The sequence below is a fragment of the Hippoglossus hippoglossus genome, chromosome 6 (assembly GCF_009819705.1).
Source record: "Hippoglossus hippoglossus isolate fHipHip1 chromosome 6, fHipHip1.pri, whole genome shotgun sequence".
Classification (NCBI taxonomy): Eukaryota; Metazoa; Chordata; class Actinopteri; order Pleuronectiformes; family Pleuronectidae; genus Hippoglossus; species Hippoglossus hippoglossus.
The window spans coordinates 12,225,514-12,250,559 of NC_047156.1; the positions used below are offsets into that span (position 1 = coordinate 12,225,514).

At 43.6% G+C, this 25,046-nt stretch overlaps 1 protein-coding gene across 6 annotated transcripts; it reads right to left on the bottom strand.

The window, feature by feature from the left end:
• Positions 1-8: 8 nt before the first annotated feature.
• On the bottom strand, positions 9-24,353 carry otogl (otogelin-like). 6 transcript variants are annotated; one of them, XM_034588720.1, is made up of 59 exons: positions 24,013-24,289; positions 23,341-23,383; positions 22,949-23,024; positions 22,635-22,713; positions 22,444-22,536; positions 21,020-21,174; positions 20,051-20,172; positions 19,638-19,843; positions 18,861-18,985; positions 18,537-18,643; positions 18,311-18,417; positions 17,915-18,040; positions 17,720-17,828; positions 17,593-17,639; positions 17,364-17,509; positions 17,150-17,276; positions 16,827-17,004; positions 16,619-16,743; positions 16,158-16,367; positions 15,841-16,009; positions 15,676-15,750; positions 15,433-15,476; positions 14,998-15,163; positions 14,501-14,608; positions 14,119-14,257; positions 13,261-13,395; positions 12,971-13,117; positions 12,760-12,879; positions 12,463-12,579; positions 10,287-10,443; positions 10,120-10,146; positions 9,811-9,990; positions 9,451-9,729; positions 9,245-9,362; positions 9,074-9,153; positions 8,122-8,978; positions 7,577-7,754; positions 7,348-7,490; positions 7,232-7,255; positions 7,040-7,132; positions 6,256-6,445; positions 5,735-5,952; positions 5,336-5,477; positions 5,054-5,239; positions 4,696-4,908; positions 4,416-4,520; positions 4,171-4,278; positions 3,936-4,037; positions 3,754-3,858; positions 3,533-3,573; positions 3,356-3,419; positions 3,008-3,186; positions 2,807-2,911; positions 2,606-2,725; positions 2,363-2,408; positions 1,846-1,899; positions 1,470-1,541; positions 817-896; positions 9-697 (listed from the first exon to the last, which is right to left on the bottom strand). In XM_034588720.1, the coding sequence occupies exons 1-59, from the start codon at positions 24,083-24,085 to the stop codon at positions 497-499; spliced, it is 7,941 nt and encodes a 2,646-aa protein (XP_034444611.1). In that variant the 5' UTR covers positions 24,086-24,289; the 3' UTR covers positions 9-496. The 6 variants fall into 6 exon arrangements, 5 of the variants coding, with proteins under 5 accessions (XP_034444611.1, XP_034444615.1, XP_034444612.1 ...); XM_034588724.1 differs by lacking the exon at positions 1,846-1,899 and having other exon boundaries at positions 22,979-23,024; XM_034588721.1 differs by lacking the exon at positions 1,846-1,899.
• Between the last annotated feature and the right edge of the window lie 693 nt (positions 24,354-25,046).

The following is a 25,046-nucleotide window of genomic DNA, read 5'->3' on the forward strand; positions in this document are numbered from 1 at the left end:
GATACTGTTCAATCATTTATTCAACGAAAATTACTTATTCATTTAACTACAAAGATTTTTTAGAAAATCATTACACATTACACATCCCGTATCACTTCCATTTGTACAAAGGCTACATTTGTTTCTAAAACTTACCAAAATGCACATAGTGTTTAAACCCACCAGCTGGTACAATAAAAAATACAATCGTTGTGTGTACACAATCGAAACTGTTCTTATACAGTAAGATAAAAGGCCTAATGACTTCGTACCATCACTTGTAAGAACTAAAAAGCTGACTGGACTGTTTCAAAGAAAGTAAAAACTTATGTGCAGTCTAACTAATTAAAAACAATCTCCCACTTACATCAGGGATTTAATCATCTTTAAATTACGACTACGACTCACGGTCAGTGTTGTAAAGGACTATAGTGATACACACAATAAAACATGGCTGGTTTTCATACTGATGCCTCAAACCCCTTCTTTCAGACACTCTCTTCTTGATTTTCTTCCTTCAGTGCCATTGGCAGGAACAGTCCAGAGGCTCCTGGAAGTGGTACTCCACGAGCGTGGCGTTGCGAGAGCAGTAGAGCGAGACGGAACGCGTTTGAAGTCCACTCTCGCGGCAGCACTTACAGAACCTGGCGTGACTGTTGATGTTAAAGTTGAATATGGTGGCAGACGGACATTTCCCGTCGCAAGAATATACTGTGACCTGTGAGGGGGGAGGAAGATGATGGAAAAGGAGGATTCAAAACAATAGAAGGTATCAGTTATCACCCCCCCCTCAGCTAACTTCTAATTTTATGCTTCCACTTCTCTTTTCTTTCTCACCGGTGTATTGCTCCTGCAGTCGTCTTTTCTAATGGTCGTCCGGATGGCCACGCGTTTGCACGTCTTACCATCCTCTTTACCTACACATGCACACACATTAATGCTCAGAAATAACTCATGACATATAGTAACCTCAGAGCTACAACAACACACACAGACGCACACGGGACAACATGTGCTCACACACAAACACACTCTTGATCATTTCACATCAGAGACCTGTCAGTCACACACCCTGAAAGGCCTTTTGATGAGGGCCCTTTGTTGCCCAGCAGTAGGATCTTGCTTTGATTGACAGTTTGGTGACGGGGGGGGCACAGTTCTCACAGCAGAGACCTGGCTTGCCTATTGGCTACTGATTTTAACTTAACCTTGTTTTTAAGCCAATCAAAGCTGGACAAATGCATTCTGAGTAAGGCTGAAATGCATGAAATGAGAGTAGATGATCTTGAGCTTGGTCTCAGTGGATCAGTGTTGACATTAACACTTTATGAATGGTTAAATGTTGACTGTGAGAGAAGGAAGACGAATAAACAGACACGCAACCACAAAAATAGACACGCACACATTCAACCAAAGTCTGAAAGTGCCAGTGAATGAGTCACCGTCAAGGATGTCATTGTGTAAATGGAAACAGAACAAGGTGGTGGTACCTGTGTCACAGTTAGTACTACCAGTGGGAGTTAGTGGATTATCTGTAAATGGCAAAACACCAACTCCAGAACCTGGGAGCATCGTCAGGAACGCAGCCGTCAGGTTCAAAGAACGGCAGGAGAACATACACACACACACACGAGGTTACGTTTGGTTCAGAAATCACAGTTAATGTTACACACAAACACACAGAGAATGGAATCAGTGCAGCTGGCAAGCACATGGATTTCACTTATTTTTGTATTTTTGTATTTTAGGCCACTCCAGGCAGCCAGCCAAGGAACGGAGTCATTTGATGTACTACACAAAGAGCAGCTCCGCAGGGCAAACCCTAACCCCTGCACCAACTCGCTTCCTCATTGGTTTAACGCTCACCATGGCGCGCCCCGATTGGCCCAGACTGCAAGGTCACTGCTAAAGCGGGAGAGGCTGCAATGCCGAATCCACAGAGAGAGAAAATGTCACCAGTGCAGGTTTCTTCCACATGACATCCAAATGTCACATTAGCATTTGTAAAGGAAACACGACAAACATAGATCAGCATCTTCAAAGCACAAGTTCAGGAAGTTATGCATTGGCTTAGTAATGAATAATAAATTTTGAGTCAAATGTTACAATTATATTTTATTATTATTTACTTCAGTTTTTCACCAGATTTTCCTTCTGTTTGAGTTTGCAAATATGTCAGCAGACAAACTGCGAAAGCCAGGGATTGTGGGTAATGTAGTAATTGGCCCAAAACAGGCTTCATCTCCACCCTCTACAACAGGCCTCACCCCCAACCACTCAGCCATTAAGCCCATCATCCACTGCCAGGCAACAAGGCGCTCACCCCTCTGATTGACAGCTCCAAGCACCAGACCAGAAGCACCAAATAAATATGGAGACTCACATGTCCTGCAGCAGCCGTCCACGTAGCTCTGTACCATACCGCCATTCTGCAGGAGGAGAACAAGAAGAGAGTTCATGAGAAACACAGTCTATGCACATTTTTATACATAATACGGGTGCAGATATTGATAAGTCAAAAAAAAGGGTATATAAATGTCAACTGCTCACTCAAAAAACAGTTTTAGAGCATAACAGAGATGGTGGCGTTTAACCTTAATTTCAGATATACTGTTGAGGTCCTGACCTGAGTACATTCTGTGTCATTGAATGGCGGACAAACCACCCCAGAGCCAAGGATCACTGCTCCCACTGCAGTCTCCATGCAGTCGTAACGTGTGCAGTTCTCCACCCAGGTACTCCCTGCCTGCACACAGAGCCAGAATCAGCACTGCCCCGAAAATAGGGAGCACAGGGCGGAATTCGATGTTGACGTATTTGTTCTTACAGCGAAAATCTCTGTTGTGCCGTTTTCATTGGTGAAAGTGCAGGAGACATTTTTACAGGAGCCGCAGCACACCTGAGGGTCTGAGGACGGCGCGTACACCTGGTGCTGAAAACACAAGCAAATGCAGTAATGAAGGACGAGTAGAACAATGACCTATGACCAATGATCTATGGAGATACGCTGAAAGTGTCGGATGCATACTGGACCACATTTCTGGGAACAGTTGACTGAGGTGATTTCCAAAGAGTAGAAGCCTGAGTCTGGATCTCTGTGATGCAGGCAGTGGACGGTGTAACACAGCTCGCCCTCAAAGTACTGAACCAGAGACTGGCCTGGGCTCAACACTGTCAACCCTTGGAAAAGACACACTTCTGCCTTCTCTACACACACACAGACACACACACACACACACACACACACACACAGGATGAATAACTATGAAGCTAGCAGGGAGCCTGGAAATCGAATCAGTGGATAAACAATGTCTCCAGCATGTCTACTGTCACACTCTTGACAGGTGTTGTGCTTGCGTGCAGGGATTATACATACGGCATATATGCTGAGGACAGCCGCAGTTAGTGTTGCCTTCTGGAACATCAACCAGCACCTCTCCCTGACAGGAAACACGAGCGCTGACTTAACTGAATTTGTTTCACTTTGTACCTACACCTTCCAGCAAAGACGTGATTAGATAGTGACTTGTGATGCGGCATCTTGCTGACTTACCACCTGACAGATGGGGAGAGAGCTGTCCTCACATTGGCATTCTGGGAATGACGGAGAGGAAGTTAAAAGGAGAGCTGGTGTGGAGTTTATGAAAGTGGGTGGCAGCCGAAATAACTTCTGGGATTATTCCAATCATGAACACAGCATGAACAGAGCAGTGAAGTGACACCAGTGATAAACAGGGTGTGGGGGCGTGTGTGTGCATGTGTGTGTGTGTGTACCGCAGTGATGCTGTGGACAGCAAAGCCCGGGGAGAGTAGTTTGAACCAGAGAGAGACCAGGTGCACAGCTCATAGATGATTCAGGACACAGGTTGACATCACACACTGCAACACACGGGAGAATCTATAAACCTGACTTTGAACAGACACAGACAGAAAAGTACACACATGCACACACATACCACAGTGGTAGTGTGGACAGCAGCTGTTGGTGGTGTTTAGATCCACAGCCAGAATTTCCCCGTTCGAGCAAGTTGGAATGGGTTCAATACACGACTCACACACTGCTCAGACAGAAAACACAAACAACAAACTCAGCGCTGTTGCCATAATTGAATGAAAATGTCAAAGACAGGGACACATGGCGAACCTCACTCTAACCTCACAATAAAGCAGTGAAACACAATTAAAACTCACCACATAGGAAAGAGTAGCAGCAGGAGCTCTGCCCCCGGACCTCCACTAGGAACTGATCTTCTCTGCAGTTGGGGGGCGAGACGGGGGGGCACGCCATGGGGTCACACTCTGAGGAAGACGATACAAAATATTCAGTGAATGTAAAAGTTAATGTCAGCCCGATATCGTTTTTTAACAGAAAGTAAAAAAAAAATGTCTGAAAACTTTGAAGGATCTGAATCTGAAAAATGAAAGAGTGTTCGTACCACATCTGTACTCGGGGCAGCAGGACAGAGCGCTGTAACCAATGACGAGCCTGTTCCCGTTATCACAGGGTGGAGCTTCACTGTCACAGATGGTCATGTTGCACTCTGACAGGTAGTGAAGGAAGTGAAACAGACAGGGTAAGGAAGGATAATCTAATGAACTGATAAAAATTAAATCATCAGCAATCAGTCATCTCTAAAATCACACTTTCTGGATGTTCGGATTGAGAGATAGATATACTCTATTGAACCCTTTATTACAACCACACAATAAACTCACCGCAGATCTTCTTGGGGCAGCAGGCTCCTTCCTCCAGTACATCCAGCACATACTCTCCCTCCCTCTCACACAGTGGTGTCAGGACAGTGTTACAGTCTGGTTCAACAGCCACCACAGAGCCATTCTCCACACATGTGTACAGACAGCAGCCGCGAGCAGAGCCGTTCCACACCTCGCCCGGGGACCGGGGGTTACCCTCATTATCTGTGCACACTAGACACAACGGAGTCAAATAAATACACTGATAATAGAGCTGTATCCGAGTCTTGGAGCGATATAAAGCCCGGTCCAAAACTCATTCTGACTCTCAGATGGTGCAGTTTTCAACACAATGGCAAGTAATTACTCTTTCACTCACCACAGCGATCCTCAGTTACACAGTACGGGGAGTCAGCACGGTGCAGGATGGTTCCACTGCGACAAACACACTCCTCTCTGACAAAGGAGCAGGTGGTCTCCTCGTAGTAGTCTCTGTTCACACAGGTGCGGCTGGTGCAGGTGCTCACACACGGCTGATACTCCTTACCAGGGGGACATCGCAGCGCTGCAGGATGACAGGCACTTAGCAATGCATGAGCAAACGGGAAACACGAGTGAGCACGTCTGCATATGTGTCATGTCTTTGCCTGTGTCTCCTTACGGCAGAAATTGTGTCGTCTCCAGCTGATGCAGACTTGATGTGTGTAGCAGACGGCCACGTACGCCGCCAGAAAGTCACACTGGTGATCTTTGTAGTGCAGGTCTCCAGCCCACATGATGTCACAGAACTGCTCCGGAGGCACCTGCACACACACAAAAACAAGCCAAGGTCATGTCGGACAGTTAATTATTAATTCCATTATCAATTAACCTGTTAATTGATCACATAACATATGATTCTACCATATGTCATAGAAAAGGCCATGGTGACATCATCAAAGAGCTTGTTGTTTTCTGAAAAACTGTTTAAAAACCCAAAGACACACAATATGATATAAAATACACACAAAGACTGACAAAGTAACTAAACACATGCACATACAATCAAGCCTGTAGCTACCTTGTTGTGGCATGGCATGAAGGCTCTCTGGCGCAGCATGGAGAGACAGGTGGAGCAATCCCCGGTGGTGCAGTTGTCTCCGACCCTGCGTGCGTGTTCGGTTTCATCGGTGGTTGGCACTCTCCATCCCTGCAGGAAGAGCATCATGTCTCCCACCTCTCGGACCACGGTGCCGTTGGGCAGCTTCAAGTCGTCTTCTGGGTTCCCATCACAACAACCTGGCGTAACGGGCAGACAGATGTTTGGTGTAGGTGTGTATTTCAGTTATACCGCAGCATTTACAGTGAGTTGTGTAACTGTTGTGTGAGATAAACTGTGTATGAACCTGCCTAATTAAATCTAATGGCTCTGAACATCTCAAATTGTCAAATCCTATCATGACACGTCACATTGATGCTGCAGTTTAGACATTAAGCCTTTAGGCACTGAAAGCTGGCACTTAGATAAATTAGGCTGCTGCTGGTGTAGTCAAAGCTTGTGTGTGTGTGTGTGTGTGTGTGTGTGTGTGTGTGTGGACTCACCGCACAGGCCTTGAGTCGGCATAGATGCATTATAAGGGGTACTGTACTGCAGCACCATGATACCAGTGCTGTGATACCACTGTATGCTGACCCCACCAGGTGAATGAATCAGATACATGCTGCCTGTGTCTTCCACATACAGGGAGTGACGGGAGAACGGGAGTTTGACAGGTCTGTAGTTCACGGTCACCTGGAGACAGATGGACACACAGGAGAACGAGAATTAGAGCCAGACGGATTGGGGGTGTATTTTGAGGAATACAATTTCAGATATCGATAGATATTCTAAGATATCATTATGAAACCCCTGTGACAAACAGATGCACTGGGGGCTTGATATTTTACAGTTCAACCATAAACTTTATAATAAATAACAATAAATATTAAAGAAAGTATAAATACAACAAATTTGAATTGAGAAAATAAACAAAACAGATTTTTTTAAATAAAATGTAAACATGGTCTCTTCTGTAAAAGATATTTTTTTCATATCATCCCATTTCAGCAAAAATAGAGGCTCATACATCTTAAGTGTGAAAGGATAAGTGAGCAGGGGAGAATTGCAGCCGAGGGCCAAGTCTGAACTGAAGCGGCAGCTGCAGGAGGACTAAAGCCTCCATACATGGGGCGCCCATTAAACCAAGGGAGCTATCGGTCACACATTATTGGATTTTTACTGGCAAACCGATAAATATATCATGCTCTTTTAAGAATCATATCATTTGTGAGGGATAAGTTTTAGATTTTTTTGTAAATTGGTAGGAGATGAAGTAAAGAGGGTCACTTTGCGTTCCAGTCGGTTGATAATGATCCTGTGGGAGGAGGTTGTGATGTTCAGCTTCTTGAAACAAAGACCAGATGTTCCACCTGTTGGACTCTGCAGCAGAGGGAGATTAGAGAATGTCATGACCATGAGTAACTTTGACCTTGATATAAACACAAATGTAGTGAATGATGGGGATGAGACTGTACTCACAATTCGTCTGATGGAGTTCACACTCTACAAAGAAAACAAAATGTTTTACAAAACACAAAATCAGTTTTCAGATCAAGTCTTAGGATGTAGTTGAAATTGAATTGTTTGTACGTCACCTGGCTGGTCGGACATTTCTCCACAGTTCCAATAATGGTCTCTATGGGCAGTTTGACCAGGATGTAAGAGCCATTGTCATACAAGGCAACATTGTTGCCGTCGAAGGTGATCACACGCAGGTCTGACATCACAGTGCAGCGACCTGACAAAAGCCAATCGTATCAGTAAAATCAAACAGGACTGGACCAGTAGGGAATCCTGATATTTAACATGAACAACCAAACCTACAGGGACACTGCCACAGTGGACAGCAGGGGTCTGTGTTGGTGAGGATGGGCAGGCCCAGCAGGCTGCACTGGGGCTGGGTGCTGTCGTGGCGACAATGGAGAGAGGAGTTGTGAAGCAGCAGCTCTCCATTGAAACAGATCAGCTCTGCACACTCGTCGATGCGGTAGGAGTATGGCGGCTGTGGAGATAAGTCACACAACCTTTGTTTTACTAAGCATTATTACATATCACATGTAGTGGCCCTCATAGACATCTGCAGAAATAATTGTAAGAAAGTCATTCTAGTTTCCATCAGTAAACAGAATAAATTGGATTTCTACATTTTTTCTGTTTCTATATCCACCAATCATTAGTGTCCACCAGTATATACAAATCCTCTTGCTAATTGAATATTATATATATAGAGAAAGTGTGTATATTCATATTTAAAAATGACATGTGTATTTCATAATTTGTACATTTCTAAGAATGCAACACGTCTTTTCACACACGGATTTATTATCTAGGTGTTTGTATGATTGTGCATTAACTGCAGCAGCTCTTACTGTGCAGGGGGCTGTGGGGAAAACAAATGGAGGTGTGGTCGATCCTTCATCCGTTACAGGAGAGGTCCCAGGACTTGTCACTATTTCTGTGGTCACCTGCTCAGAAGTGGGCTCTACAGTTGTAGGGAGAGTTACTGTGGTCGTCACGGCTACTGTGGTGGTTTCCATTGGGGTTGGGGTCTCTGTGGTGATGGTTGAATCTGTTGGTGTAGTTTGGGGAGTGGTCACAGTTTCAGTGGTGGTTTCGAGGACAGAAATGGTGGAGGTGGGGGCCGTTGTGACAGCTGTGGTGGGTGACGTTAGAGGAGGTCGGGTGGAGGTTATGGGAGGTGTTAATGCTAGTGTGCTAATGGTAGTCGGACTGGAGGTGGTGGAAGCGATGGTAGTAGGGGGTGGAGGAGAAGAAGTCACAGATATTGTGGTGGCCTCGGTGGGTACAGTGGTGGGCGTTGCCGTGGTGGTCATAGGAGTGGCCGCTGTGGTTTGAGGAGGGGTCACTTCAGTCATGATGAGAGTGGTTGTGTCTGGAGGTGTTGAGGGAGTAAGAATGGTGGGAGGAGCAGGAGGAGGTGCGGATGGAGTGGTGACACGCTCGGTGGATGATGTTGTACTGGGAGTAGTGGTGGTGATTGTGGTTGTCGTGGGCCTGACAGTAGTGGAGGAGGTAGTTGTTGCTCTGGTGGTTGTAGTGGTGGTTGTTGTTGTTGTGGTGGTGGTAGTGGGAGTTGTGGTGGTGGTAGTTGTCGGCCTTGCGGTAGTGGTAGCTGTGGTGGTTGTGGCTGGAGTTGAAGGTGTAGTAGTTTTGTTGGACTGCGTCACAAATGCAAAGGGTGTGGGAGTCGGAGGTAAGGACACACCTAGAGAAGACAATAAAAAACAATCAATCTTTGTATTACATGCTAAAATGTTTTTTTTCTTTTTCTAAGACAACAAACTAATCCGTTGTACTCACAGTCTTCTGTGTAGACACATCTTCTTGTTACTTCATCGAGCACCATGTTCTTCGGACAACGTGGGAAGCAGCCCTCCACACTGCAACATACAAAACCTATTACAGCACTTCAGCTCAGCATAGATTGTGTTGGCTGTGTAATAAGTGCTTTTATTGAGACAAGCCTCTTACGGAGGCAGGAACTGGCAGCGTGTGGCATCTGGGTCACTGCACGTGTGGACACAGGGGCTCGCACAGGCCTGGTAACGCCACTCGCACATCATCCGGTAAGGTATCACAATACTGCTCTCTGCCAGAGAGGAGGAAAAGCACCACACTAGTTAGTTTGTGTGTATGCATATGCATATTTGCTGTGGGCACGCTAATGTGTTTCTGACCCTCCAGCGTGAAGCTGCTTCCCGATTTGAAGCCCTCTGAGGTGTCATATCTCTGGGCTCGTGCAGAAGTGCGTGTCAGCGTCAGAAAGATTCCTGGTTGGCCGATGAGCTCGAACGAGGTGTGACCTGGCAGAAACAGCCCCTGGTGCTGGATAAAGGTTGCCCGGCGACTAAACTCTTCCCCTCGACTCCAGTGCTCCAGCTGAAGACGGCTGCGCCCGGACACGGCCAGGAAATAGTTTGGTCTCTCTGCAGACTCCAGTGACACCACAGGGACACCTGGGAAAAGAAGCAAATGGGGGTAATGTTCCCTTCAAACAACTAACAGTAGTGTGTAATAGTGCGAACGCTGAAGCTCACGTGATGTTCTCTCCTTCTGCAGGCCTGCTGTGATCATGAAGTTGAACAGTAGGCCTGGGGCAGGCAACTGCCCCAATCTCTCTCTTACCAGAGGAAACACAGAGCTGCTGGTGCGATTCACTCCAAACATGGTGTCATTATAGACGGCACTCACCAAAGAAAATGGGCCATTGCCGAGTTCTGTGAGGAAGTGTCAGAGCCAGAGAGGGAATAAGTGGGGGGGGGGCAAGATCCCAGCGAAAACTGAGTGTGATGCTTGGAAACAGAAATCAATTTTATTCTATAAATACCAACCTTACTTATACATACCTAGATTATAATATTCGCAATCATAGGCTGAAAGAGAACAACACAGTCAATGGGTTATAAAGCAGAATATTGGCTGATGCAGAGAGGAAGTGGTGAAAGTGGTAAGAAGTCATATTCACAGATTTGACCACTGTACTACGAGCATGTGTGTATGTGTGTGTACTCACGACAAACAGAGGGAGATCGCCAGTGTATTGTGATGCCTTGTTGACAGCATTTGTGAGCATACGCAGCGATGGATGTACAGAGACACTCACAATCACCCCCGCGGTTACAATTGCAAGTGTCTGTCAGGCAGTTCCTATAGAACCAGGCCACATCCACCTGAGGAGTATACACAGCATGTACACACGGTCACACATATATACAAACTCACACATACACACACTAACAATCATGAAGCAAACCGGGCCAAATCTCACTGGGGGAAACTGGGGGAGGTCTTGTTTAGGGGGTGAGGAGTTCTCAATAATTCAGACAGGGGAGGAGTGATGAGCTATGAGGACAAAGGAATGTGGGTCAACCTCTGGTGCAGAGGGGATTGGATGAACTCGGATGACAGACAAGACAAAATGCCTCAGCGACGCGTGGGTCCATCCGAAGGCAAGATTAGCTGGACCTCTGTGTTCCTGACACTGGCTGCTGTAGTGCACATACACAGTACACTTCAAAACGTTTAACTTCTCTTCTGTGATGATGTGACAGGCCCAGATATTGATCAGGCACTGTGCTGTATCCAGGCTGGAGCTGCAGACTCTCATTTCCATATGAAAGTCATGCTACTAAAAGGGTGATGCAGACGTTCTATTCATTTTATATTGATTATGAACAATTTACAACAATCTGTGAAATGGGGGCAATATCAGACAAGTTAAATGAATCTAATCAATACAGCTTTCTTATTTAATTTGGTTTCTAACAGAAATGGTAAATGTGATTGTATTACTTGTTTGGTTTTGAGTGAAGGGGTTTCTCACTAAACACTAGAAGTAGAGATGCACAAATAAATAGGATGCAGCAGAAACTTGGCTAACTCCAGTGTTGTTTTATATCTTTTATATCCCTTACTTCTGTTATAAAAAAAAACAATCAGAACAGCTCGAGTGAACGTGGGATTCGCTGTACTAGTCTTCAGATCCAAGCTTTAATCTATAATTGACCTTTTAGATTAAAGCTTTGAAGCCCTCAGCGTTTATTTATTTGTGTGGAGACATCTTTTACATATTGATCCAATCTCATAAACAAACCCTGCCAGGAAAACAGCAGTGACGTCGTCTCTTTGCCCACTTAGAAACAGAAGTGAAATACAAGAAGGAGGATTTTTTTTACTAGTATAGACAAGTGTACTGTACCAGTATTTTAATGCTATAGTTACAGTGCCAAATAAGGACATGTCTATATGAGTCATAAAAGCCATAAAAGGGGAGTGATAAAAAGAATGCTGAAAGAGGAACTCACTAGCAACAAAGGATAAGAGTTAATATATCTGGATATATCGGTGCTGTTACAATACTTATTTAAGCGGGGAAGCACGACCAAACAACACTAAAGACTAGATTGCACTAAATTCCACACTCTCATAGATTGAACTCATTAAACATGCCAGATTTAATTATTCAAAAGATCAATGAATTATTCCCTGGGGAAATAGTGATGATGTTGGAAAAAGCCCCATCTTGCAATGTTAAAGTAAAGTAAAATGAAAAAGTGCTGCCCTTGATCCGGATCCACACAAAAATGTAATATGTTCTTCCCTGACTCATACCTCATCCTTCCACCATGTTTCATGGAAATCTGTTCAGACGTTTTTGTGTGATCTTGCTTACAATCAAACATACAAACCAACCAACAAACAAACAGACAGGTGTGAAAACATAACTTCCTTGGAGGAGGCAAAAATTAATCATCAATTATTAACTTTAGCAACTGTTAAACCAAAATATGCATTGTTCATTAGTTCTAGCATGTTCATCTCTCGCCCTCTCTAAATATATATATATATATATATATATATATATATATATTACTAATAAAGTCATTGTCATATACTGGTTAATGGCCATGTACATATATACAGAGCTCCCTCTGCTGGCCACATTTAGAAAGACTACACTGTAATAGAGTATTGAGGATTGTGTGTCTGTGGGTGTGTGTGGCAGCCGAGCATCTGGTGTGGCATTTGGTATTTGGTTCTATCTCTTAGAGAACAGTGCGCTGGGATCAGTTAAGAGTTGTTCCCATAACCTCTCAGCAACCTCTATTCCCCTGCTGCACACACGATAACCTTTATACAGCTGCATTCACTCTGTACGGACATTTGTGTGCGTGTTCAGTGCCACTTACCACGTTGTGACAGGGTGCAAAGACATCGCTGTAGAGGAGAGCACACTCCCTCTTGGCGTACGGCTGTCTCCCCAAGTCCCCTTCACACGGTCGCTCAACTACATGGTCACTTTCACACTACAACGCACAAAGTACACACATACAGGAAGAGATCGAGAGTCTGATAACTTGTAAATATCACAGTGCGCACACACAGTACAGCAACACAGAGACAGAGTGACTAAGGAGCGGAGGAGTGTAAGAGGAAAGAAGGTTAAAGGAAAATCAATGGAAGAGAGAAGCTAAGCTGAGTCATACCTGTCCCAGGGCCCAGCTGTCTCCAAAGGTCTGCGCATTATTGACTTCCATGTGGCTGGAGGTGGTCATATCGTTCACTGTCACGCTGTCAAAATTTCCACACAGCCCGCTGAGGAGGCCCTGGGGTTAAAAAGCAAGAGGCTGAATCATGTGTTCAGATTCTATGTCTGTAGACGATTTGAAAGCAAAATGTTCTACTCCGTGTTCAGACCTTCCACTGAGGTCCAGCTCTGATGTGTACAGTCGTCTTGCGGTCCCAGAGGATGGTCAAGTCCTGGTTGGAAAACTGCACCACGGTGTAGTAGCCGGCTTTCCACAACTCAAACTCTGACCCTCGTCCCACAACAGTGGACGGACTCTAAAACAAAACAAAGCATTGTTAGAAGGCATTAGCAGGATATTGATATATTTAACTGGTCTATTTTTGAGAGTAAAAAAAACTTGAAGAATAGATTTGATTATATGATATATAAAGAGCAGGAATGTGTGTATAGTTCGTACAGGGTTGCCGGAGTTGTCAGTGAAGTAGATTTTGGTAAGTCCCACGTGAATGACCAGTATTTTCATGCACACAATGCCGCTCTCATAGCAGTCCTTGTTTTGGGAAACTATGGACACCTCGGTTTCTCCTGCACTCTGATCAGGGGGAGAAGAGAAAATGTTACTCTTAGGAGGGAATGAGGACAACACAATATTTTAATTTGTTGGTTTACAATTTTCTCCCTGACAACAGCAATTGCATGCAAAATCACCACATGACAGATTCTAACCTGAAATTGTATTCTACCTGTTCTGGAGGCTCTGAAATTGTGCAAACATGAGCAGTGTCAAGAAGAGGATGCTGCTCTATTCTAATAAAGACACAGCCCTGACCTGCTTCCCCATTCTCTGCAGGTCTGCAGGGTGGCCGGCAGCCTATTGGATCGGAATTGGAATTCCTGTTCTGTTCATTCTAATTGTATATCCCTGGGAGCGCAGGAGCCCTGGGGTTTGTGAACAGTGAACACTGGTTTCTTTGTGTCGCTTCAGCTTTGCACAACACCTGCTAGCATTACCATGGTGCAAAGCCACCGGCACACACACATACACACCTTAATCTGCTCTAATTAAAAAACACTCGCTTTTCAAAGTTTAGAAATAGGCTTGGATTTTCTTTCCCAGATCCAAATCACAACGGGCCTGGAAATTGCCAAGAAAGGGCAAAAGTGGACCTACTATGCCCTTACACACACACACACACACACAAACACACTCTCTCTCTCTCTGTTATAAAAATGTCTTTCCCTAGAGGTCAATTACATAATCTTTACATAGTTTAACGCCTTACACCCTTTATAGAGATGCACAGACACCACTCACTTTAAGCAGATAGACCTGACAGTCAGAGTAGTAGTCGTACTCAAGGCCATCGAAGGTGTGGTAGTGTCTGTCGCTGTAGACTGTACACACAGCTGGACACGGGGAGTAGCTGCAGTTGAAATAGCCGCGGTGACACACACTGAGGAGACGGACAGGTGGATGTGCATGAGAAGAAAAGAGGAAGGAAGTGCTATTTGAAGCCCCACATGCAACTTCATTATACTGTGAATTATATTATTTTTAGTTTGAAGATTAGGTTTCTTAGAAATACTCATCGTATGTGCAAAAATGCAGTAAAAGAACATGTCTAAATAATATAATCCTATCATTGCTCAGTCTGGTGTTTATATGGCTTTGGGTTAGCTATGGTAAATCTGTATACCATTTGTAACATGATGTTTCCACAGTTTCTCCAGGCAGGTACTCAAGGCCCAGCCAGGCACAGGGGCAGTTCTCTGGATAGTAACACCCCCCATGGTGCAGCACCAGCCTTGGACAAAACACAATTTACAGAGGAGGTACAGAACATGCAAACACCTGATTTAAAACTCACATTCCTCCACATTTCCCAGTTAAACCTTTGCATATGTAACATTGAATGATGATTTTTAATACACTTGGAAATAATAGATATGGGAAGTAAACAAGCCCTCGATGAAGGCTTTTAATTCTCAGCTGAGAAAAGCATATATTTTAAAATTCTAAAGTAGAAAAACCAGGTAAAGGAAGAATCTATATTTTTCTACATCTAAAAATAGATTCTCATACTGAAACTTTACCAAGAAATTACTCCCTGCATGTACTAATGCAAAAATATTTTAAGCTCTTTTAAAACATAAATACATTGTAACACTTGAAGGCAGCAGGTTCTCATTTTACCCAGGAGGACAGACACAGCCAGGGATGCATGGTGTGTTGGGAGGGCATGTGAGGTTCAACATCAGGTTACGGCAGGTCGGTGCACACGCCACGCCTCCTCTCTGCTCGGTGCAGCTGTGGTACACTTTCCCTTCTGGACAATCGCCGACCTCCACACTATCAGGCTCTACAATGTGCACATATGCACATACACACACACAGACACACACAAAAAGAAAACCAATGCCCCAGTCGCCTTAAACATCAACCGCAACAGCCAGTCATGGGAAACAAGCTACAACTACAGACATAAGGCTCTTGATTTCAGCATGAGGGACACAGCCTGAAATAACACTTTGTTGTTGGAACGAACGAGAGCAGGATCTGAAGGGAGGTGTGTGTGTGTGTGTGTGTGTGTGTGTGTGTGTGTGTGTGTGTGTGTGTGTGAGAGGTTACCTTTTTCCTCTGGCACACACTCCATCTTCCCATTTCTGCACAGGCTAATGGAGGTACAGGATGCAGGAGAAAAAGGAATCAGTGTTTTGTTTTGAGTAGAGAGTGATGTTATCAAACACAAGGTCCGTTTAAGCGACAATCATTCAAGCTTTAATCGCTTTCCCAAATGTGCGTGAGGATGTTACAGTGAGTGCAGGTGGGAGAGCAGCCAAAGTGAGTTTTCACTTTTCAGTTGTGACTCACCAGGGGCCCGAGGCGCTGAAGGTCACCTCTCCTGGCTGTGACACACCGCCCATTGAGTAACAATGACACTGAGACCTGAGGGGAAAGCAATATTAATTACTTTACTTCTCTGTGTGTGTGTGCATTCGGGATGATTAGGATGATAAATGAGGTGATGAGTCCTACAGTTGCACACAGCGCTGGCGCACATCGTCATAAAAGCTGCCGTCTGGACAGCCGCACCCCTCGGCACAGTCGTCAGGGTGACACGTCTCGGTGCTCGACAGAGCCCGACATGACCGCCCACAGGACGACGCACAAGAATGGTACAGCATGCCGCCGAGGCACACCACCCCTGTAAGGTAAGTAATACATCGATTTTTATACTATATAACCCAATGATTCTGAAACAAACATAATGTAGAACATGCATTAATTAGGGTATATTAGAGTAAACATGTAAAAAGTATGAATAAAAGCTACCTACAAGATGACCCACTCACCACATTCAGAGACATGTGATCTGAAATTTAGGTTGACTCCATGTTTGGAGCAGAGGTAAGCGTAGTGAGCCAGCGCCGTGCACAGACAGCTGCTCCCACAGCGACAGGCCTGGTAGCGGCACTGCTGCTGGTAGACGTTTGGACTGATGTAACCATGACACGGAGCAAATACACTCCCCAAGAGCACCTCACACTGGGTTGCATAGAAAACTAGAACATGCAACAAAATATAAAACAAACATTTTGAGATATTTTTAGTACGTACAAACTGAGACGACTTAAAGACAAAACCTGTATAATCCACACCACCACCTTCACTGTATTAAACAGTAAAGTACAAAAAATAGTACATGCATGTCTTCCCCACTCTCTATCCCCCTTTCATGCTTAACTCTGTCCTGTCAAATAAAGGATTAAAGCTAAAAACAGATAAAACCAAAAGAAAATGAGAGCATGATTACCATTGTGCTGGTTCATCTCACAGGGATCTATAATGGGCAGGTTAACGGGTGCAACACAAGCAGATGACACCTTCCAAACATTGGCATGAAGTTGGGGAGTGCCCTCTATCATACCTGCGGGAGACCTACAGACACACAAACACACACAGAGAGTCAGGGAAAAGGGACCTTCTCAACACTGATTTATAGCTGGAAGGTACTTGCTCACAGAAAGTCATCTCGTAGGTTTCCATTGAAGGTTCCACAGAGGCCCAATGTCTGTCCACGCCATTGGCTGTCCAGCTGCAGGTAAACCTGCCCTCCTCGACCATCATAATGTACCCTCAGACCAATCCCTACCTTCAGCTGTGTAAACACTGAGGTCAGCCTCCGGACCTCCACTATACCTAGATACCCAAAACAAAGAGGAAACAAAAACCATGAGATCAGATGGCTTTACTACAAATCAGGTTGGTATAAAAAAAAATCTTTTGTCTTTTTTTCTTTTGAGCTTGGACACATATGAACCTGATATGATTTTGTGTTTCTTACCATCAATATATGGCAGGGCAGGTGCCGGGTTGACACCTATTATCACCTCGGCCTCTCTGGTCAAAGTGATCTGATGACTCACATCTTCATCCAGCACCACTGTCACTGACTGAATACACACCTGATGCTGTGGACACACATACAGGAGGGATGGTTAGTATCCGAGGTAGAAAGGATACTGCAGGATTGGTGTGTGGGCCTTTGTTCACAATACCTCTGCACAGGTCGTATATTGCAGCGTGACAGTGAATCTGCTGCCACTGCGGCTCTTCGCCAGGACGTACTGACACGCCCCCGGCTGGAGAAACATCCTCCCATCAAACGTTGTCACGAACACGTCCCCCACCACCGAGCACTCCGCTGACAAGAGACAGAGAGCAGCAAGTTCAGGGCTTCATCTTTTCTTTCTGGATGCTCTTAAGTGAGCGTTAAGGTAATCTTACCTGTGCAGTTGTTCTCGGTGCAGTTCCACACTCCTCCCATGCACACACTAAAGAAAGAGCAGCACTGTGGGTTAGCATCACATTAGCCACTCTATCTGCTCACTGGGGAATACATATAGACACTAACCAAACACTGCAGCCCTGTTGAAGCACATGTCCTTGTATATATGATGCTCCATGATAAACACATGGACACTGAGAAACTGCGATACATGTTCCATTCTGTAGGATAAGACCTGTGAGATAAGAGGATTGTAAAACAAAATTGCAATTAAGATCAATTAACAGAACAGAAATTAGAATATCGTTTTTGTTCAGATACCATCAGGACAGTAGCAGCCGTCCAGACAATGCAGGTTGGTTCCCAGACACTCTTTCTCGAATGTGCAGGTAGGTGGACAGCAGCTGATGCAGTCTCTATAGACAAAGCTCTCCTCACAGCCATCATCTGTATACAAACACAGACACCTGAGCTTCACAGAGATTACAGAACCGATTTCAGAATATCAAATAAATAAATACACATAATATAGTGTGGAATAACTTGTGTTCTCACTGAGAGAGCAGATGTGTGTCAGGGCTAAAGGCTCTGAAATTCATTCTGATTGTCATCAATTGCAAATGTTTTTGCAAGAATAAAGCTTATGGTTTAAAAATACACAAAATACAAATGTACACATCTCTTCCAACCGTGTCAAGAGCTGTAATGGAAACTTACTACAAGAAGGGAAGCTGTCCCTCCACTCCCTCACTGGATATCCAACATGAGAGCAGGCTCGGGTGTACTCCACCAAGGCTCGACAAAACGTTTCCTCATCATCAGATCTGAAAAAAAGAAGAAGAAAAAAAACCTTGCATCAAAAGTTATTTGGCCACAAGACAAAGAAGATGGTGAATAAAAAGTGAAAATAAAAACAATAATCAAATGAAATGCTTTGACTTACACACAGAGGTCAGACACACAGCTGGCCACAAAGGGATTTGGGTCAATGTTTTCATGACATGACAGAAACGGGAAGAAGAGAAGCGCACTGCATTTCTCTATGGCATCCTGCACACATTCACAAAATATACAGTGTTGTTTGAATATACAGTACATGATCAATGACAGACACTGCTCCAGTCCTCTAACCTACAGGGACCACTATAGTTCTTTCAGAGCTATAAATAAAAACGTTTAAATTGAGTAATGTTCTGGGCCAAATTTGCCTTATTACATTCCATAGTATAGTAATACTGAGTAGAAGGAGTGTCTCTGTGGTTCTTACATCCATGTCGGACTCAGACTGGCAGGGCCCATTGAAGTCAAGATCTACAGAGGGACAGGCTCTCTCATGAGGCAAATCCACTGACCAGCTGTTAGCAAACATTGCAGGTTCATCAGTGCGGATTCCTAAAACACACCATCAACACACACATACAGTATGAATGTACAGCTAGCAAATAAACATATTTAAGATTAAATTAAAGAGATGTTTACTCATGCTTTGTGTCCTAAGGTTGTTTTTATTGACTTCTTATGCTTTATATTTTATTTTATTTCATGTTATGGTTCTACTTCTCTTTATGTTTTAATTGTGCAGGACTTCAGTTGACTGGTTGATTTTAACTGACTAAACTTAACCTCATACACAGGCTGAAGATACAGCTTATACCATACAAACATGCACACATGCATTTTTATACTGTCAACAAACATAAATCAAATACAAGCTAGAGGTCTGCTAAAAATAAAACTGTGTATTTGTTAATGCACCATGAAAACTAGAGAGTATTTCCACTTTTCTCCTCTGAGCTCATCCACACTCAACTGGACAGCTCTCTGCTCACACAAGCAGGGGACCACAGATCATATTTCAGTCATCTGAGGAAGGATTCCTGCTCCCTCCAGCCATTCAAACCCAAACTATCAACTGTCCTTCCGCTGTGTCTCCAGGCCCCACTACTAAAATAATTGGTCCTAATTACCGTGGACTCTACAATAATAGTAATTGAGGAGAGTGGGTGCTGAGAGAATGGAAAAGAGGATGAGGGGCTGGTCTTACCACGAGCGGTGGTGAGGTCATCGCCAGCGAGGTGATTGAAGTTCCCGCACAGGCCACAGGGAGCACCCTGGTGCTCCTCGCTCATCTTCAGGTAGACACCTGAGCCTCCGTCCCAGGCCAACGAGAAGCCAAACACACTCTTCACGAGCAGGTAATCAGCCAGTCGCTCAATAAACACACCGCCTACAGTCTGAGGTAGACTTAGCCTGACATTTTACAGAGACAGATGCATTAAGAGACAACAGTGACAGTGAACACAGAGAAAAACATGATAATGCTCTGCTGTGATTTCCCAGGGTGTGTGGATGAGGTGGTTATTAACTAAGTTTACCATTCTGTTCCTATAATTTTGTTTAATTGTGTCTATTATTAATAAATAAAATCTCTGTCTTTTTCTCTACATGCTCACACACCTGCGACCTCCCTGGTGGACCTGATATCCAGAGATATGGATCTCCTCCTCATTTGGGAAGAACAGACTGAGAGCTCTTGGGCATGAATACACACTCCCATCACACACTCTGCTGTTGTGGACCTGAGAAGACAAGAAAGATGATGGTAGAAAATCAAAGGAAGGGTCAAAAGGTCGGTTAACCACAAACATCAACCTTCAGCTATCGATCACTAGTGATCTAATAAACACAGGCAGCTGTCTGGTAATGGACACAAAAGATTGTTGTGGAACCCCCCCCGAATTGCTGCAATGTTGAATGTTAATTAGCATTATTCATCAGATTTAACGATTAGGATGATAGAAGGATAAAGTCCTTTAATTTTTATCTCCACAGACTGTCAATGTCTCTCAGCCCCCAGCCCTTTTTCTTCTACAAGGACAAATCTTCAGTAGTGGTTTCATCTTCAAAAGGATCTATGATTTACTACAACAAAAATTGGGTATTTGTTGGGGACAATTTCCCTTCTATGGATTTGCTGCAGTACTGAGTATTTACTGCGGCAAAATGGTGACAGTGGATCTGCTCAGAATGATCTGCAGTGCCCATGTTCATTGTGGTGATGTCACCTGGTGCAACAACGCAGCTCACAGATGTATTTTCAATATCGTGCTCAATATCCTCTACATATCATGCTGTCAATAGACCTTTCGTTTACATGGGGCAAAATCAGGTGTTAAGTATGAGCTTTAAAGGTTACGAGAGAAAACATATAAAACATAAAATGCCCAAGTCTTCTGGCAGAACAAACTGTGAACAATGGAATTAAACTAATAAATAGGACAGTTACACTTTATACTACTCATGTTTGGTCTAAGTCATTAAATAACACTGTAGATAACCAATACAAGAAGATGCATTTTGAGTTACAATACTGTGAATACAGAAAGGTTAAATATCTCAGTGTTATTCTGATGTACATGTTCTTACCCACACTGTGTACTGTGGTGTAGCTGAGTGGCAGTCCTGGGCCAGAATGTAGGAGCAGGTTCCAGGGAAGTAGAAGTATGTTCCATCAAATGTCTCATAGTGGTGCTGACCCCATGACCTGCAGATCCCGTCCCTATCCTGGCCCTGGTTAGGTACTGAGAGGGAAATAGACAACTCACTCGGATAAGAGTCATTAAGTGGTTCAGTCTCATGTGGTGACATAAATGAATTTCTGCTAAATTGAAACCTTTACTGAACTAAAAGGCAAATGCTCTTTTATCATCTTTTTATCTTTCACCGTCTTTTATTTCATTGAAATTATCAGTGGAAAACGGATACCTGGATATTCCCCTTGTTACAGGAAATCCCAGTAGCTCTCTGTGCCAAGAAGCTGCCTAAGATTTTCCCCAAACTCTGAGGGGGTTGAGGATGATTGATTTTGTAAAGGATACTCTACATGTTGATTTAAAATAAACAAGTTTTAAATCAACAAAGTTTCCCTGTGTTATTCAATATATTTTAAACATACAATCTCTGGAGAAAGTTCTGTTACACAGATCTTAAAATTTTGCATTACCGCTGGGAGACGTGATCATTTATCTTGGATGAATCTTTTATGTATTTTTGTAAGAAACCTCGCTGTCACGGCCAATTAGACATCATCTTTGTTTACTTGATTTTAATAAAAATACATGTTCTCTATCTTCTAGTCAATCAAAGGATTAAAATTTCAAGCCTAAATTCAGTTGCAGGTCCCTCAGGAGTTATGTTTCCAACATGTGTGTCAGCACTAAATTAGTTTGTTGAAATGAAAATGTCTTGACAATATCTGTGACCTCAGATCTCTTGATAAACTGTGTAGGTAGCCTGTTCAGAATATAGAAACCAGAAACTCCATCACTCAGCTCTTACTCTATTACCTTAGTTCAGTTCAAGTGATTTTTATAGCTGCTCCTTTAGGGGGTAAAGTGTGTGTATGTGTGTGTAGGGAGTTTGTGCAGGTAATTAATATTTGCTGAATGATTGAAGAGTAGGACGCGCACGCACGCACGCATGCACGCATGGGGTCCATGGGTGGATGAGGTGTGTGTGTGTTTGTATGGTCCAGGTATTACTCATATTACTCATGTTGTAGGGACTTATATTTTTGAATATAGGACAAGATGTTGATTATCCCTTGTACGTTTGAAGGTCTTCTGCACAATTACCAACTACCAGTAGTGTTTACACAGTTACCTTATTTGGACTTATCTTCCTTATGGGGTCAAAAAGCAAGTCCACATAATATAAATCATTACATTTGAAAGTGAAGACATGTTAAGGATTAGGTTTAGGTTACATTTATGTTGTTTAGGTAAGGTTAAGTTTAGGGTTAGGCAAGTAGTAACTAGTGTGCAATGTGTGTGTGTGTGTGTGTTACTCACTGATCTGGCAGCGGTCTCCCAGTGCCTGGAACTGAGCGCAGTCACACACACCGCCCTCCTGACACCAGCCCCCATTGAGGCAGCCGCAATATTCTGGGAGACATGAACAGACTCAAGTTCACTTTCCCCAGTCAGACCGTTTTAATCCTTTATGACTGCATTTGCGTTCATGTGATACATGGTGTATTTACCTGAAGAGGCATCTCTGGCTGTGTAGTTGTGTAAAATGCTGCGTGACAGTGTACCCTCCGACAGCAGCGGCCTATATGTCTTGGAGAACAATAAACAATTAATACTTAGAGCGGTTTCTTAAATACAGCACGTCTCAAGCTTTAACAGCATCAGTGACAGTTCTGTACGCTTGGTGAACCTGCTGCTGTAAGTTAAAAAAGTTGCGTCAGACTGAGTGGGGTGAAGGTGTGTGTGTTAGTGAGTGCGTCTGTTTCTGTACAAAGACAGCTTTGTGACGCTTTTTTTGGTGCTGTGCGCATGTGGGTGCCCTGACCTCCTCTGGTTCTCTTAGGTGTATACCAACCTCCTCCCCGAGGAGATCCCGTTTCCTCCGAAGTGCATTAGCCCTTCTGCACACACACAAACATGCACATTAGTGGGAAGAAACAGTCAGAGGGGAGACTTAAAGTGCACTTTACACCACTTGAATCCAGACTCCACAGTACTCTTGACTGCACCCTCACACGCGCACACACAAACACACACACTCAAATGTTGTCTCTGTCACACACTCTAGTGACCAAAAAAAGAAAGTGCAAATGCAAATGCCAAGCTGTAAAGTAACGTAACAATGACTTGATGAGGAAAAAGAACATAATATTACAATTACATAATATATTGATGACAGATAATTATTATTTCAATTTCTTATTTCTATTGATTTACCTCTGTAGTCTTTCCTCTCTGACAGAAAGTCGGCTCTGAGCTCCTGAATGCAAAGACAGTGATCGGTGAGTTGTGAAAATAAATATCAGTCATCTAATATACACATTTTCAAGTTTATTTGGTAGTTAACACAGAGTCAACGGTGCAACGAAAAGTGCTGGACGGGTCAGCTCAGCGATGCAACAAGGGAAATGTGGTAGAGAATATCAAAGTAAATTTAAATAAAAGTAAAAGAGCGCAATCATTTTTTTTTATTATAAATAAAATAGTAGAAACATTAGAGGATACAAGTGTAAGGGGATTACAGTTAAAGGTAGATCCAGAGGTGCCCGAACATAAATATTAAAGTAATTAATGTCTGTAATCACTTATTATGACATAAAATTACGGCACATTAAGGGAGATCAGTTTTATACAATTTGTTTTATGATATTTTATGAAAGAATGTGATATCTAACACAGACAGACAGACAGACAGACAGATAGATAGATAGATAGATAGATAATTATATTATACAATAACGTAATAATTCATGGGTAAATTGAATTTATAACATACAGAATCCATCCTGTTAATATCCCCACGTGTTTTTCAACGTAGATCATAGTTCACGTCTCCACAGACAACTTTATAAAAAAGTAACCACACCGTTTTGAAACTGTGAGACTCACCCTCAAGTGACAGCAAGTGGGAGACTGACAACGACACCAGAAGAAATCGTTTCACTGTCCACTTCAAGTTCATCTCAGAGTCTGAAAGGAAGTCCCGCCGACACGTTAACGGTGCATCTCACTGGTCCCGGGAGGAAACGGTTCGGGGTAGGCTCGGCAGCACCGGACGATGGATGCCTGCTCGTCTGTGGGAGAACTCACCTGGTGGAGGAGGCGACAGGCCACGTGAGCCGGTGACGAGGAGCCCACACCTGAGTGGGCAGGCAACATGGTCCCTGAGCCCACGTGAGGGGGACCTCGGGTGTTCACCTGTAACGGTACCGGCACATTTCCGGCTGACCGCGTTTCCTGGGTGGGAGAATTTTTGGCGTATGAGCTACGAGCTGTGGTAAACGGTGATGGCTCTGAGCCAATCAGAGGGCAGAGATTCTTAACCCAGGATAAAGCTGTTTAAAGTTTTTTAGTTATTGTTTTTTGGTTTTAAATGGAACAATTCTAGTTTACAAACTTAAGTGGGGAACGAAATATTGCATAGGAAACACAAAGACATAATATGTATACAAACAAACAAAAACATTTCACATTTAATGGGATATTTCACCCCTAAATGAAAGTTCACTCATCATCTACTCACCACTGTGCCGATGGAGGGTACGGGTGAAATGTTTGAGTCCACAAGACACTTTTGGAGTTTCAGGGGTAGAATAGTGTAAAATAATATAAAGTTATCAAGCTGTTTCTGTATCTAACTCTAAATGAAAACACTAGCCAATGTATGGTTACAGTGAGGTCACAAAAATCCAACTAAGCTAGCTGGCTTAGCATTGTTTCACATTTTTATATTAAGCAACTAAGCTAGCTTAATGTAACCTTCAGTATAAATATAGTTTTACAGTCAAAGACGAATATTACCTCTCAGGTAGCTTATTAACTTCTTACCCAAGACTGGCACTAGCTTGATAAGCTAGTTTACCACTAGGCGGGGCTGAGACGGGACGTGTTTCCAGGGGACATGAAATAGAGACGAACCCCGC